General features: G+C 40.7%; 1 protein-coding gene across 1 annotated transcript in view; it reads left to right on the plus strand.

Moving 5' to 3' along the window:
- Nucleotides 1-2647: 2647 nt before the first annotated feature.
- Nucleotides 2648-15736, plus strand: part of MYLK4 (myosin light chain kinase family member 4) — an 81406-nt gene continuing 68317 nt past the window's right edge. The window contains exon 1 of the mRNA XM_008054210.2: nucleotides 2648-2911. Coding sequence (XP_008052401.1) covers nucleotides 2753-2911 — 159 coding nt within the window. The 5' untranslated portion in view covers nucleotides 2648-2752. The remainder of the gene's footprint in view (nucleotides 2912-15736) is intronic.

A 15736-nucleotide genomic window follows, 5' to 3' on the forward strand; every position in this document is an offset into this window, starting at 1 on the left:
ATGGGAAATCTGATTTTGTTGTTTTATGGTCTGGGTAGCGAGGTAGTTGAATCAGCAGCAGCCCACACACATTTTTCTTCTGGTGAGAGATTTGTCACTTTATCAGTACTTTTATACAATTTAATTACAAAAAAATTGGTGATCTCAAGTCTGTTCAGCCTCTGTGCAGTCATTTTGTCTATTTATCTTTCACAAATCTATAATCTGCTTCATTACTCTTTCTAAAGAATAAAGTTCTCTAATCCTGGAAAAACAACAAAAGTTCTGATTTTAAAAATATTTTGCTATAATTATTTAAATGCTACTTAAAATGGAAAGTAATTTTATATGAAATACATTGATCTGAATTAAAAATTAGAACTTTAGAAAAAGCAAGAGGGCACTAGAGACCGATGTTGTAATGGGTATGAAGGGGTCAGCAAAGGCCCTAAATAAGAGGTGACAGTTGGTTGGACCCTTAAGAATTGTAGGGTTGCCTATAATACTAGTTCCAGGCTCTAAGCAAAGTTTTATGCCTCTAAGCAAAGTGCAGTATTGTTAGAGTGGGGCAGATGGTTTGTTTCCACCCAAACTCCCCTTTCTGGTCTGTGGCAGAAAACCAGGGAGGAAGTCACAATGTTGCTTATAAGATGAGTTTATGAAAAATGTATCACTCTTCCTCCTACCTACCTGAATGCCTGTGTCTTTGACCTTTCCCTAGACCTAAAAACAGTTGAGATATTGCACATACCTTTAAGGACTTAGAAAACAAACTTGCTAAATGCTTTCAGAAGGTGTCTGATATTGCAGTGCAGAGTCTGTTCAAAGTATGACAGGCAAACAGAGGTGACTGTGGGGTTCCCACACCTGAAATTTTCTGACTGGGAACAAGCTCTTAAATAATCCTGAGTCTGAGAGGGGCAGGAAGGCTGGCAGATGACCACCAAAAACAAATTCAGCTTTGTAAATCCAAGAGTATTGCCACACGGATAAGAGGGAAGGTGAAGGTGATATTTCATCCAGTGTTCCCAGTTTGTCCTCTCCTTACCTGACCTCTGAAATGGAGCCACGAGCCTTGAGAATCCTGGTGTCTAAAATTAATGTTCTTCCCCATCTGACTAAGAAGGCAACAGCTGAGCAACATGAGATGAAGGGCAGTGTTAATTTAAACAGGGGCTCAAAGTGGCATTTGAGAGAGAAGATACTTCCTCTCATAGTGGACACTTGTCTTTTCAGAAGACTTATACTGACTGAGAGTCAAGACTTTTATCAGAGACATTCGTAGTCAGTTTGATTTCTGAAAATTTCCCTTGATTTTCTGGAACATATACTCTATACTTGGAGTGCAGACTCTATGATGTCCTCCTATCAGCGGTAATTATTTTTGTTTATTGTTACAACCTCTCAAATCTCCTTCTCTTTCTTTCTATGTTGTCTTCAATAACAAATTGTACCAAGCTTCAGGTAGAGCTTACTGTTTAATATTTCTTTGCAAAATTATTACATCTTGAACTTAAACTTTTGTTTTAAGGTGTTAATTTTGTGTGACTTTCTGATTCAACTTGAATTCCATATGCAATTAAACATTATATTTTAGTCACGGCTTGTTTTAGAAATAGCCATGCATCTGTTTTCTTACTTTAATAATGATCTTTTTCAGGGCAATTTGAAAGAATGCTAACATTGGCCTGCAATATATCTATAGAACTCTGGTTGACGCTATTTGCATTTTGATTTGTTTGAATGTATGGATAAGTAGAATTTTTTTAGAGCAGTGAATTTTAAATACCTTGGAACTCAAGGGTATCATTTTACTATAGGAGTTGAGAAAATGAAAGATAAAGTTTCATGGAGAGAATTACAGATGGTTTTTAAGTTGAAAAAAAGCTCCAAGAAGCAATATCAGAAGATCTCCACAAGGGGGCCACAAGTAGTTAGCCCTGGAAACAACCACAAATTCAAATCTCTTTTCCTCTTTTCTTCCTACCTCCTTATGTAATCAAGTGATGTGTACATATATACATGCGTATATGTTGTAGTCAAAGCAGTATTACATATTCTGCATTACTTAATTTGTAAGAAAAGTATTTTAAGGAAAACAAAAGGACGCAACTGCAAAAAAGGGTGTCCAGGTACACTCCCCGTGAGAGAGGACTATAAGGAAACAAATTTCTTTACAAATATAAACACCAAGGTGTAGACAGAGAAGATGTCTGGAAAAGGACTCATTTGGTGGAGATCTCTCCCAAGAAGTAGGCAAAACCCCCAGGATAAGCAGGAGAGACCTCTTCCATGGTAAGCCTTTCCCAAGGGATGTAAAAGCTGCACTCCCGATTAAACCCAAAGATACTTTATATTCTCTCTTGAAACTGGCCACTTGATAAACATCTTATTTTATGCAATGAGGGAAATATTTAATTACAAAGTGCAACTTGAGATTGCTTCTTATTCTTTGCTCTTGTAGGAGAAAGTGAAAAAACCTTTTCCTTTTAAAGTTCCATCATTGGAAACTCAATATGAATATTGGCATTTCTCATCATAATTTTGGATCCTCTCTCAAGTTTTAATAGAAGAGACTTCCAAATTCTCCCTGATCATTTTCCCAAGAAGTCAAATGTGTGTAAAAGTGATAAGAACTTTCTTTGTTTCCTTTCTTTACAGTCAAGAGAAAGAAGCACTAAAAGGTCACAATTGTGTGTTGATTTACAAATCAGAGACAGAGGGAGATGAAAACCACACTCCAGACAGTGACTTAATTGAACTCACCACCAAGATGTTAAAAGTGAAGAGGTTGGAAGAATTTAACACATGTTGCAACAGCAGCCAGCTGGAAAAAATGGCCTTTTTTCAGTGCATGGAAGAGGTTGAGAAAGTAAAATGTTTTCTGGAAGAAAATTCTGGTGAACAGGACTCAAGATCTGGAAAGAGTGAGGTAATTAGTCTCCTGAAAAGTATCTTTACACCTTAGCTTTTTTGCACTGTAGAGCCGCTTGTCAACCCGTTCCATTTCTGTTTTTTCACTTGTGTGTAGAATTAAAGAAAGTTCACAAATTGGCACATTTCCATTTGGTTTCACTGAGAATTGTGTGTGAACTATACATTTGAGTTTGGTAAATAATTAGGAGGCCTTTGAATATGTATTTCTCCTTGCAATTTACTGCACTGTGGTTAGTTGCTTAGGAGTGATAAAGAGAGCTTGTGGAAACACACTTTGAAGAAGACATCTGTAAAATTATGGATTTGGTCTTGAAATTCAGAGAAGTGCTGTGAGGGGCACAGTTGTTCTGCAGAAGAAATTCCTAATTTCCTCACGGTCTTGAATTCCACATGGGGTAGGTGTAAGAGCTGTTGATAGCGACAGTGGGACCTGTGTTCTCTGTGCAGAACAAGGTCCCAAGCCTAATTCCAGCTGCTTGTTCTTTGGTGAGTTTTTAATTTAACCATGGGCTTGACTTATCTGAATAGTGGATATGGTAGCTGTTGTGAAAATTAAGTATGACAACGAATATAAAGTATTTGGCATAGTCCCTGTCAGTATAGTAAGCATTTAGTAAACATTAGCAGCAGCCGCACTGATTCCCTCCCTGTCATAGCCCAGTCAGTTCCTACTCAGCTCCTGGCCTGGCAGGGTCCTCACAGCACTTTGCCCATGCCTTCATTCTAGCATTCTAGCACAGTGGTTTTGAATGTATTTACTACCTTTTTCTAGACAGGGCTCCTCAAGGTTGAGAGCTCACATTACTCATTACCTCATATTACTCGTTTTGTGTATTCTCAGTTGCTTTTCCCAGTGACTGGCACATAATAGGCACCCAAAGTGTTTGTAGAACGAACAGATCTATTTAAGTGAATTCTGGTTGAGGACTGGGAATCATTATTTGTAGTAATCAGAACAAGTGATTCTTATTGGGCAGGTTTGGAAAAATCCTTCTTTACTCAGCTACTGTTTTGAAAAACACGTTTCAGGTAGGAAGAGCATTTCTCTTTTTTGGAGTTGGAGTCTCACTCTGTCGCCCAGACTGGAGTGCAGTGGCAGCTCCCGGCCACCGCAGCCTCCACCTGCTGGGCTCCGGCGATCCTTCCGCCTCAGCCTTCCAAGTAGCTGGAACTGCAGGCGTGCGCTACCACGCCCGGCTAATTTTTTGATTTTTATTGTAGAGATGAGGTCTCACCAAGTTGCCCAGGCGGGTCTTGAACCCTCGGGCTCAGGCAATCCACTCACCTCAGCCTCCCAAAGCGCGGGATTACAGGCTGAGCCACCGAGTCCGGCCGGAAGAGCATTTTAGAAATGCAATGCAACAATGAAAAAGAGACAGTGTATGTTAAAGGTCAGAAGGCTTTTTATTGTGAGTGAATAAGAAATGTTAAAATGCTGGAGAGAAGAAATGAGTCAGATTGAAACAGCTTTTTGAGATCTTTGCTTTCCCTGTGAGTTCAGTATAGATCAAGAAGAAATTTCCACAGGCAAAATTTAAGTGATACATGAAAAGTCTCTGATTAGGTCAGTTAATATTATAACTAAACAGAAAGATTTCTCTTTCACTGTTCATAAATATCTGTAGGGCACAGAAGACAAAATATTCTTTTTGGATACCTCTGAAATCATCAGCTAACTATAATCGTTTATATGAAGTTGATTTTTTTTCAAATACCATTTTTATCCAAGTTCTGTGATATACTTTTTATAAATAGGCAACACTTTAGAGACCGAGATAGTGCTAAGTTGAAACAACCATTTTTAGGGATAATTACTTTTGTGATAGCCAACTGCTCCAGAATGTTATAAATCTGTGATTTGGAAGTTAATTATTTTTAGGATGTTTCTGAAGGAAAAACTGAGCATGTTATATCACAGAAACCCTCAAAGAACATCTTTTGCAGGAAGTCTGATATCCCTTTTGTAACCTGGGCCTCCTGGCTTCAATCCTGCAAGGACTGTGGGGAAGGTGGGAGGAAATAACGAGGCGTTCCATTTGCCCCATTCAATTTCTTATTTGTAAGTGGAGAAAGGCCCAGAGATGTCAGCAATAAATTTCCCTGACTCTTTCTCTGGGCATGTGTAGAATGGATGGGTGCATATGTCGGAGACACAGCTCTTCTCCTTTCAGTGGCCTGGAACCCCCACTTGCTCAGTCCCTGGGTGCCAGGGCTGCCAGTAGGCTTGGCAGAGAGTGGGTGGAGAAGAACATTCCAGCAGCTCAGATGTCTTCAGGTATGCAGACAGAGCTAGATTAACACATCTCCATCTTCTGCTGGGGCTGCAGTCAATCTTTTCTTTTTTTTTTTTGAGTTGGAGTCTCACTCTGTCGCCCAGACTGGAATGCAGTAGCCGCTCCCGGCCACCGCAGCTCGACCTGCTGGGCTCCAGCGATCCTTCCGCCTCAGCCTTCCAAGTGGCCGGAATTACAGGCGCGCGCTATCACGCGTGGCTAATTTTTTAATTTATTGTAGAGATGAGGTCTCGCCTGCCCAGGCGGGTCTCGAACCCGCGGGCTCAGGCAATCCACTCACCTCAGCCTCCCAAAGGCGCGGGATTATAGGCTGAGCCACCGAGCGCGGCTAGTAAATCTTTTCAATACCACTTTTTTCTCTCCAGGGACTATTAAAAAAAATGCTTGTCGATTATTTCCACATATTCACCTTTCTCTATTATCCCTTCTCTCTGTGAGAAGATTAGCACTGAAATATGCACTGCAGTGTGCTGAAAAGAATTTACTCTGAATTTCAGACACTCTGCCAACATGAAAGTTTTGTTCTAGAAGCTTGAAGTGCAGGTTCTTTCTCAAAGAGTATGTAACTACTCTCCAGTCCTGATAGGGGAAGAATTATATTTAAATTTAACAATTTATATTTGTTAAAATAGTTTGATAAAACTCAGATACTTTTTGTTTTCCTGCTCTTAACTAGATTTTTCTATTTCATTTATTTTTTTCTCCGCTGAATTTATTTTTAACTATCTTCTTCTTCCTCTTTGTTTTGTTGAATTTATGAAATATGACATATTCTACTTTTCTTCTTTCTACTTAAGATCTTGTTCTTTTAATTTTTCTACTTTCCTTCTTATTCTGTTTCTTAATGACTTTCCTTATTCACCATTCCAAATGGTGTTCAAAATCACCTAAGTTCCACGTATCGTGTAGAATTTTAAAAGTTTTCAGCAAATAACCTTATAGTAAGGTATTGAAATCAAGTAAAAAATCTTTTAAAAATTGATCTAACTCATATGAGTGATGTGCTTAATAGCTACTGTGTCTATGCCATTAAGTTATAAATGATGAGTGACTTTTGTAACTATAACTAGCATTATCTTTATATAGTCAAATCTAGGGTGGCTTTTTTGGTGTGGTAGTTCTCTAGTACCTGTATAGCAAATAGCTCTTGTGTTGTACTTTCTTCAGATTTAATTTACTGTTTAGTGCAATCTCCCTCTCTCTCTCTCTTTCTCTCCCTCTCATCTCTCTACTTGCTTAATGAAACACAAAAGTACCAGATAATATACTTAGATAGACAGTCATTTGGTTCTGTCTCTGTATACTATCCACAAGCCTACTTACATGTCTGAGGTTGTCTAGTTATCTGTGTACATCTCCTTTTCCCTTGGTTTTCCCTACCTTCCTGCTCACCCCTAGTTACTTATCCTCCATCTAAAAGGCATAATCCCAAGGACAAAGCTGTAGGACATGAGAGTGTGGATGACTGTTGCACAGAAATACATCAGCATGGCCCACCACTCCACGTCCCTGCTTACAGGACTTCTAAGTAAATTACTTATGAATGTATCCTAATGTATCCTGAATGTATCGTTGAATTTTTAAAAAGTCTTCTTTGGTAGGGAATAATTCCTTTTTAAAACTAGATTTAAATTGTTCCATATCCCAAGCAGGAGGTATCTCAAAGCTGTGGGATAGAAATAAGAATGACCTTAGCAGACTTGGGTCCTCACAGCCTTTGGAATGTTTAAATGCCTGGTACGAATGATCCAAAGACCAAAGAAAGCAAAATATTTAACAGGATGTGCAGAAGGACAGAGTGGGTTGGAGTAAAGTGTGTATCTCCCTATTCTGATTGCAGTTGGTGGATTTAATACCAGGTGGAATTTCCTGACCAACTGCTGTGAAATTGTACCATCAGCGCCATCCACAATGACTATAACTTAGATCTTAAAATAACAAGGCTGAGGGTGGAGGTTTTGCGATTTTTAAAGTTGCATGTACCCACCCCCAGCCCTTTGCTCCTCACCCTGTAAAGGCAGGGGAAAGCTCCCTGGCAGCGGCCCAGCCACGGCAGCCAGCAGGTGCCAGATACAGTGGCGCTAATAGCCCTTGAACTGGGAACAAACGCACATTCGCGGCAGTGTAAATTATCTCCAGCCGGTCTCCTGCTGCTCCTACACCTGTTTCAGATCTGTCACACGAGGCCATCATATTTTCCCTTTTAAAGAGGCAGATTATTTGCTGATCGTGTAACTGGAGACGTCCATTGCGGGACTTCGCAAGAACCCTCAGCAATTCGGTGGAGCCCACTCTTCAGAATAGAGCAGCAGTGACAGTGCTCAGGGAAGGTGGTGCTAGATCAGGGCAGGGAAGGAGCATATAAAGCCAGTTGACATCAGCAGCAGCTCCCAGAGAATGGACTTTACACTTAGAAGAAAAGATGTCTGGGTTGTAGGTAGCGTGTGCCTTCTCGCATCTTCAGTTCTCTGGCGCCTGTTCCGGTCCGTGATGACCCAGGGAGACCACAGGCAGGCGCCTGCGCCGGAGGATGCACAGGTAGTAAAACCACTTTTAACTAAGACACATTCGCTTTGCTGTTCTGTTCGAATGTTTCCAGTCGGGGAGTGGTGCTTGCCAAAGGAAATGGAATGCATTCCCCGGCTGAATCCTTGCCCCGGACCACAGTCTTCAGAGCAGTTGGGATAATAATAGTGGCATGTGGAACATTTCACCATTTCAAACACTCATGCCAATTTTTAGGCAAACTTGCGGCAGCTATTCTCAGTGCATATTACAGTTGGTTATCTTTTTTTTTTGCTGGTGAGTACTAAAAAGAATAACGTCTTGCCTGATACCGCGGGTTCGAGACCCACCTGGGCAACTTGGCAAAACCTCATCTCTATAATAAAAATCAAAAAAATTAGACGGGCATGCCTGTAGTTCCGGCTGCTTGGAAGGTTGAGGCGGAAGGATAGCCGGAGCCCAGCAGGTTGAGGCTGCAGTGGCTGGGAGCGGCCACTGCACTTCAGTCTGGGTGACAGAGTGAGACTTCAACTCAAAAAAATAAAAAATCAATAATAAATAATAATAATATTTCATTCTCTTCTTATATGACAATTACAAAAAGAAAATATAAAGTCCATTTGCTCTTATTAAGAAATTTGTTGTGAACAGGGCATGTGGAATGATCAGCCCTTTTGAGCACAACCCTCCCTACTTGTTCCTTTGAACTGTTGCCTGATAATGCTTTTCATGTGATACTGTAGCTATTTCAGGAACGGAATTCAGTCAGGAAAATAATAGAATTCTGGAAGAGGAGAAAAAATTCATATTCTAAGAATTTTAACACTTTCTAAGAGAGGGTATCCGCATCTGAGAAAACAGCTTTTTCTGCATATTTAACTCTTGTATTTATTAGCATATGATGTTGTTTTTACAACAATGTAAGACAGTTTAGAAAGTACTATGGAAAACAGTCTGAATCATTGTTCCTACCTGAAGATGCATTTATGGCAGTGTTTCTCAGGCTATTTGCATTATCATCTAAACACCCCCCCCCTAGACTCTAGGGTCCCCCCCCCCCGACCCTTAACCCTTCCCATGAAATTTTTATTTTTATTTTTTTTTGAGTTGGAGTCTCACTCGGTCTCCCAGACTGGAGTGCAGTGGTCGCTCCCGGCCACCGCAGCCTCGACCTGCTGGGCTCCAGCGATCCTTCGGCCTCAGCCTTCTCAGTAGCCGGAATTACAGGCATGCGCTACCACACCCGCCTGATTTTTTGATTTATTGTAGAGATGAGGTCTCGCTGCCCAGGCGGGTCTCGAACCCGCGGGCTCAGGCCATCCACTCACCTCAGCCTCCCAAAGGCGCGGGATTACAGGCTGAGCCACCAAGCCCAGCTCCATGAAATTTTAATACCACAGTAATATTATATACCTGTTGCTGCATTGTATGTATATCTGCTTTATACATAAAAAGAGTAAGATTGTTTTTAGATCTTTCCAAAAAAAAGAACCAACTTTTACTTCTTTGGGGTGCTATTGCCCCACTAACAATGCATGATTTACACTTTTTAAAAAGATTTATCCGGGGGGTTAGGCAATATATCATTATACATATGTATAAATACTTTATTTGTACCTTATTCAACAAGAAACCACCAACTTAGCATCTTGGTGGTGTTCAGAGGACAGAGAGCTCTAGGAGTCAGGCTTCTATAATGGCAAGGCCTTTTCAGGGGACCTTCCACAGTACATACTTCTGGAGTATCACGTTCATATTCAGAGGAATCACCACATCAAGGAATTGTTTATCAATCATCTGAACTTAGTTGAAGACAAGGTAGAGAGATGGGAGAAAGATAGGAACAGAATTTTTTTTTTTTTTTTTTTGAGTTAGAGTCTCACTCTGTCGCCCAGACTGGAGTGCAGTGGCCGGGAGAGTGCAGTGGCCGCTCCCAGTCACCGCAGCCTCGACCTGCTGGGCTCCGGCGATCCTTCCGCCTCAGCCTTCCCAGTAGCTGGAACTACAGGTGTGCGCTACCACGCCTGGCTAATTTTTTGATTTATTGTAGAGATGAGGTCTCGCCAAGTTGCCCAGGCGGGTCTTGAACCCGCAGGCTCAGGCAATCCATTCACCTCGGCCTCCCAAAGCGCAGGATTACAGGTTGAACCACCGAGCCGGCCCAGAATTTTTCTTTTTTTTAAAGTAAGAAATCGCTGGGCTTGGTGCTCAGCCTGTAATCCCACGCCTTTGGGAGGCTGAGGTGAGTGAATTGCCTGAGCCCGCGGGTTCGAGACCCGCCTGGGCAGCGAGACCTCATCTCTACAATAAATAAAAAAATCAGCCGGGCGTGGTAGCATGCACCTGTAATTTCGGCTACTCAGAAGGCTGAGATGGAAGGATCACCGGAGCCCAGCAGGTTGAGGCTGCAGTGGCCGGGAGTGGTCACTGCACTCCAGTCTGAGCGACAGAGTGAGACTCTAACTCAATAAATAAATAAATAAATAAATAAATAAATAAATAAAAAATAAAGTAAGAAATCATAAAACATTATAATTCTCTTTAAGACTAACCTAACATCATGCTAAGTCTGTATTTTCAGACTTGATCACTATTGCCCAAGCATTAATCATTTTTGGCTGTTTAACATAACTCCTATGAGAGACACTAGGAGGGCTACATTTCTCCTATGGGGAATACTGTGAAAGCCTTCATCTTGTAGCAGGAACACAGAGAGGCCATGACACCAAGCCTGTTTTAGGAAGTAGCAGATTTATTTTAGCGCTGGCGTGACTCGGCAGGCTAATGCTCCCAGGCCGAGCACCCCAATAGAGAGGAGAGGGGTCTTATACCTTAGTTTAGGTAAGGGAGGGTCATGTTGAGCCATTACATGTTTTCTTTGGAATTCATGAGGTTGTACTCAGCAAAATCAGATTTTCAAAGAACAAATGGTCTTCAGGAAATGCATAGCAAGCAGGGGTTGTAAACTGATAACTTCAAAAAGAGAGGATTTGGGTAAGTTTGTGAATTGGTCACTCTTTTGCATTTCCAGGAGCAAAACCAGTCTGGTGGGTTTTCAGAACTTGCTGATTGATTTTCTTTCTTTTTTTTTTTTTTTTTGAGTTGGAGTCTAACTCGGTTGCCCAGACTGGAGGCAGTGGCCACTCCCGGCCACTGCAACCTCGACCTGTTGGGCTCCGGCGATCCTTCCGCCTCAGCCTTCCAAGTAACTGGAACTACAGGCGTGTGCTACCAATATTTTGATTTATTGTGGAGATGAAGTCTCGCTGCCCAGGTGGATCTCGAACCCGCGGACTCAGGCAATCCACTCACCTCAGCCTCCCAAAGGCACGGGATTACAGGCTGAGTCAACGAGCCCGGCTTGATTTTCATATCAGCCCCCTTTCTGCCACAATCTCATGTGGAAAAGAATGTATTATTCATCCAGGCTTTGTGAATGTAACCCTCATGGTATTTTCCAGTGAAAAGATCAACAAGATACATGAGCTAATGAGGAGTCTTTGTGGATGTATATTTTGAAAAGTTTTTGTAACTTTTTGGCCCTAAACAAAGTTTCTCTTAAAACAGAGTTGATAATATTAGCTTTTGTCCTTGCTAATGATTATTTTAAAATGTAAGTGCATGTTGTATTAGAAATTTCTACAAGCATGGCAGTCTTAGGAAGTGTTTTGTAGAGGTACTAGTGAATTCTGTTTGTGATATGAATATGCTCTGTCTCCATTCAGGACATAGAGCCATGGAGACATGTTCCAGTGTACTGTGTATGTGGAATTCTGGGTGTCCTTGACCAATTACATGAATGAATCACATTTATGTGTATATTGTTTCAACTTCTCAGTAGAATTAAAATTCTGATAATTTTATGCCATTTCTGTTATTTGTTGTGATAAGAGAAAATATCTTTATTTCCTCTTTCTAAAAATTAAAACAATATAGTTAAAAATATTAATGTTGTATATCAAGTCTGTGTTCCTAAGTAAGAGAGTGGTTTACATACTTGATAGCAAAATTTCTAAATATAATTGACCAAACTATGCTCCTACCCACTTACCTAAAACATGATGGTTGTAAAATGTACCTTTATTTATTATTTTCCTAGACTTCAATTTTTCACAGACCACCATTATGATTTTTGCTATATTTATATGCTGTCTTTATTCCTGTTAATATTTTTACATATCAAGTCACTTAAAACATTTTAGTAAAAGCAAAAATAGAGTTAAGTAATTGTTTTGATGAGCTAATTATGGTTTTTTTTTTGATGCGCTAATTGTGGTCAATAACACGGACATACATTTTTTTAAATGGTTTGTTCGTGTATGACCGAAAACCGCCTAACGTCCTTTGCATTGAGGCTGTCCCAAGTCAGTACCTGGCTCTGGAAGCCTCTTCCAGGTCTTTGCCCTGTGGTAATTGGCTCTTTCACTTCTGTTTCTCATTTTCTGCCCTCTCTTCGGTGACAGTAACCAAGAGCACTTCACTCTAGAGAACAGACATAGAGAAAACTTTTAATATGCAGAGTTTATTATAGAAAATTGATAACAAATAAGTTTCTGTATGTGCCCAGAACCATATCTTAGTAATGTTGTTTCTGAGTTCCTACCAGAGAGCAGAACCGGGGACCAGAGCACATGTGCAGGTGATTTGCCTTGGGAATTGACTCTGGGACATAGGCATGAGGACCTGAGGAGTGTGAGATAGGAAAGGAAGGAAGCCCAACAAGTTTACATTGCCAGGCGGACTATTTTGGGCAGGGTGACCTTAGAGCTGCCTGCCTATCAGACTTAAGAGGGCACTGACACTGATCTACTAGGAGCCATCCCCACTGGTTAAGGGGCCCCATAGGGTGACTAAACTCCTGACATCTTCAGTTGTATGGACATAAATGCTAGTGCCTATGCAGGTCTGAACATGCTGGAGAATTCTGGAGCGAGGGTGGGATGCACTGGCCCAGGGTGAAGTGCTTTCAGACCACACCTTCTTGGATTCTTCAGTAATGGTTGCCAGCAACTGGAGCAGAGGCTGGTTAGACTATGCAGAGGACATGGAGGATGCATATATCAGATGCATTCAAGGTCTCAGTGTCAGCTGTGAGGCAGGTACTATAATCTCTACTTATTAGGGATGGATAATTAATCTACAAGAGGGTTAATTTTTAAGATTAATTAATTGCAAGAGGGTTAATTAATCTGTCCAAGATCTACACGCAGTAAGAACTGGGCTTTGAATCCAGTAGTGGGTCCTGAGCTTGCACTCGAAACCACCACCAAGGATTGCCCCGTCACAGCCAACTTCATGCTTTGCAGTTAGATATCCTGTTCAAGACAGACCACTGGGGTCAGGAGATGTGGTTTCTAGTCCTGACTCGGGAGTTTATGTTCTTTGCCTAACAGTGTATGCATGTCAGTTTCTGCAGCTGCGTCGCCCCTACCGCCCCCCACAAGGTTGCTCTTAGGGCCAAATAAAGTACTATGTATGTGCGAAAGTGCTTTCTGAAATGTAAAATGCTATATGTTGTAAATATTATCAGTACATTGCTTCCTTATGTGCCTAAGTATCCTTGGGTCCTCATGTGACCTTACATGTGGAGACACAGCCTGTGTGATGTCTTTTTGCATTTTGTATTAATTTGAGGGATTCTTTCAACCTAATTTGCAATTCTAATAGGGAAAATTGTCTGATTTGCCAGTCCATTGATGGTGTTAGGACGACATGTACTCATATGGATACTAGCATAAATATAATCCATGAGTCATGGCTTCCTCCACTTAGGGATTCTGATGCGTGCAGGTTATCGTGTCGTTTCCATATGGAATGGGACACTGAAGGGGTGTGCTCTGACCTGTAGGTTGTGACTCAAAGAATAGGGACCTTGACACATAGATCTGAGGGACCATGGAGGTCAGTTTAAAATCCAGGAGAGGTTAAATGGGCTTGCCCAAGATTCATTAGAGTCTAAGTATTGCTATAAATCTTTACGCCTACGTTCTATATGTTTACTTAATAAATGACCCTAACTGCATGAAAGACATTGTGTTGATTCTGCTTGGATTCTTCAGTAATGGTTGCCAGATATGATTCTGGTTTGGAGGACAAATACTTCGGGCCCTAAGACACAAGCGATCTAACTTATTAATGGTTACTGATGGTCTCAAAATGAGGCAGAATCTGATGAAACAAGATCCTTAAAAGGTAAACATAGGATATGTATTCCATTTGTGAAGTGATCTTTTTTAAAATATAGAGATATTCTCTTTTGTTGTTGTTCTTTCTTTTTATTTTTATAGATTTAGGAAGTGCAAGTGCAGTTTTTCGAATAGTGAACACTGTACCCAATAGGTAATTTTTCAACCTGTTTCTGAGTTATTTCACTTAGGACTATGTTAGATTGTCCCTTTAGACTACTTGGCAATCCAAGTTACTTAGAACTGTTATAGTTATTTCAAAACTGTTAATGATAACAGGTCTCTTTTTTTCAGCCTACTAGAAGAAGCATGTTGAATTGATATGATAATATAGATAAGTTTCTACAGTCTTGAAGCTGTGTTTATGTGATACCTTTGGGCTTTTATCTTGGGTGTTTCCTTCCTTCCTTCCTTCCTTTGATAAATATGTAAATAGTCTCCACTCTGTGGCAGACCTGGCTCTTAGTACTTGACAAATATGAACTCAAACCTTGTCACAGCCTCAGGAGGTAAGTACTCTCCTGATTGGCTCTATGAATAACAATAATGAACATTGACATTTATGTTGTATGCTTGTTTGTTCTTGGCACTGTGCTAAGTACTTTTCATACAATGTGGGTTAATCTTTACAATGGCCCCATGATGTTGGTATAATTATGATCTGTTTTATAGATAAGCAAACCGAAGCTTAGTGAAGTTAGGAACTTGCCCAAAGCTATGCAGCTATATACCATGTTCTCTCTTTCTGAATGGATTAGCTTGCCCAATATATGAAACAAGTACTTAGATTTGTAAAAAAATTAACTAGAAGTTTTAAAAAATAATTTATTTCTTAGAGCAGTTTTAGACTTACAGAAAAACTGAGAGGAAGGTGTAGAGATATCCCATGTGCTCGTTGTTTTCCCACACACACAACCTCCTCCACCATCAACCCCAGCAACTACATGCTATAATTGACAAAACCACAGTGACACATCATTATCACCCAGGGTTCACAGTTATATTAGGGTGCACTCTTATTGTTGTACATTCTATGGATTTGGGCAAATGTATAATGACGTGTCCACTGTTAAAGTTACAAAATTTAAAAATAAAACACAAGTATTTGAAAACAAGTCATTTTCACTGATGAATTTTCTAAGGACAGTTTATCTTCCCAGGATCTGAAGTATGTTTCAAATTTGATGATTGTTTGATTTCTTTATGTAAATATAGCCAGACCGGAGAGAGAAAGTATCTTTGCCTCCGCAAACTGGGATTCTTCCATGGAACTGCGAGGTAACAGTGACCTCCAGTGGGGAGAAGTAGCAAGTAGTTCCTGTGTTCTCACAGTGAAGTCACATTTCAGGTTAATCCTAATCGTGGAATCCAATGTCAGCCCATTCTGACATTGGAAAGACTACACTGGAACTAATGAGTCCCTCAAGCATATAACAAGGTTGAACAATTATAAACTAAATGCTGTTTTGTCAGCCATGTTCTAAAGTACTCTGTTGTTATACAATGCATGAATAGTTTTTATATGCACAGTACTTTATTAATCATAATTCGTCTTAACTACTGAATGGAGCTGACATTTCACTAGAGATAGATCAGGAAGGTGGGTAATTCAAAGGTAATCCTGTTTAGTTTTTTAGTTTTTTTTTTTTTTTGAGTTGGAGTCTCTCTCTGTCGCCCAGACTGGAGTGTGGAGTGCAGTGGCTGCTCCCGGCCACCGCAGCCTCAACCTGCTGGGCTCCGGCGATCCTTCCGCCTCAGCCTTCCGAGTAGCCGGAATTACAGGCACGCGCTACCACGCCCGGCTGATTTTTTAATTTATTGTAGAGATGAGGTCTC

Source organism: Carlito syrichta, unplaced genomic scaffold (genome assembly GCF_000164805.1).
Source record: "Carlito syrichta isolate Samal-C Ts95f unplaced genomic scaffold, Tarsius_syrichta-2.0.1 Scaffold289250, whole genome shotgun sequence".
Classification (NCBI taxonomy): domain Eukaryota; kingdom Metazoa; phylum Chordata; class Mammalia; order Primates; family Tarsiidae; genus Carlito; species Carlito syrichta.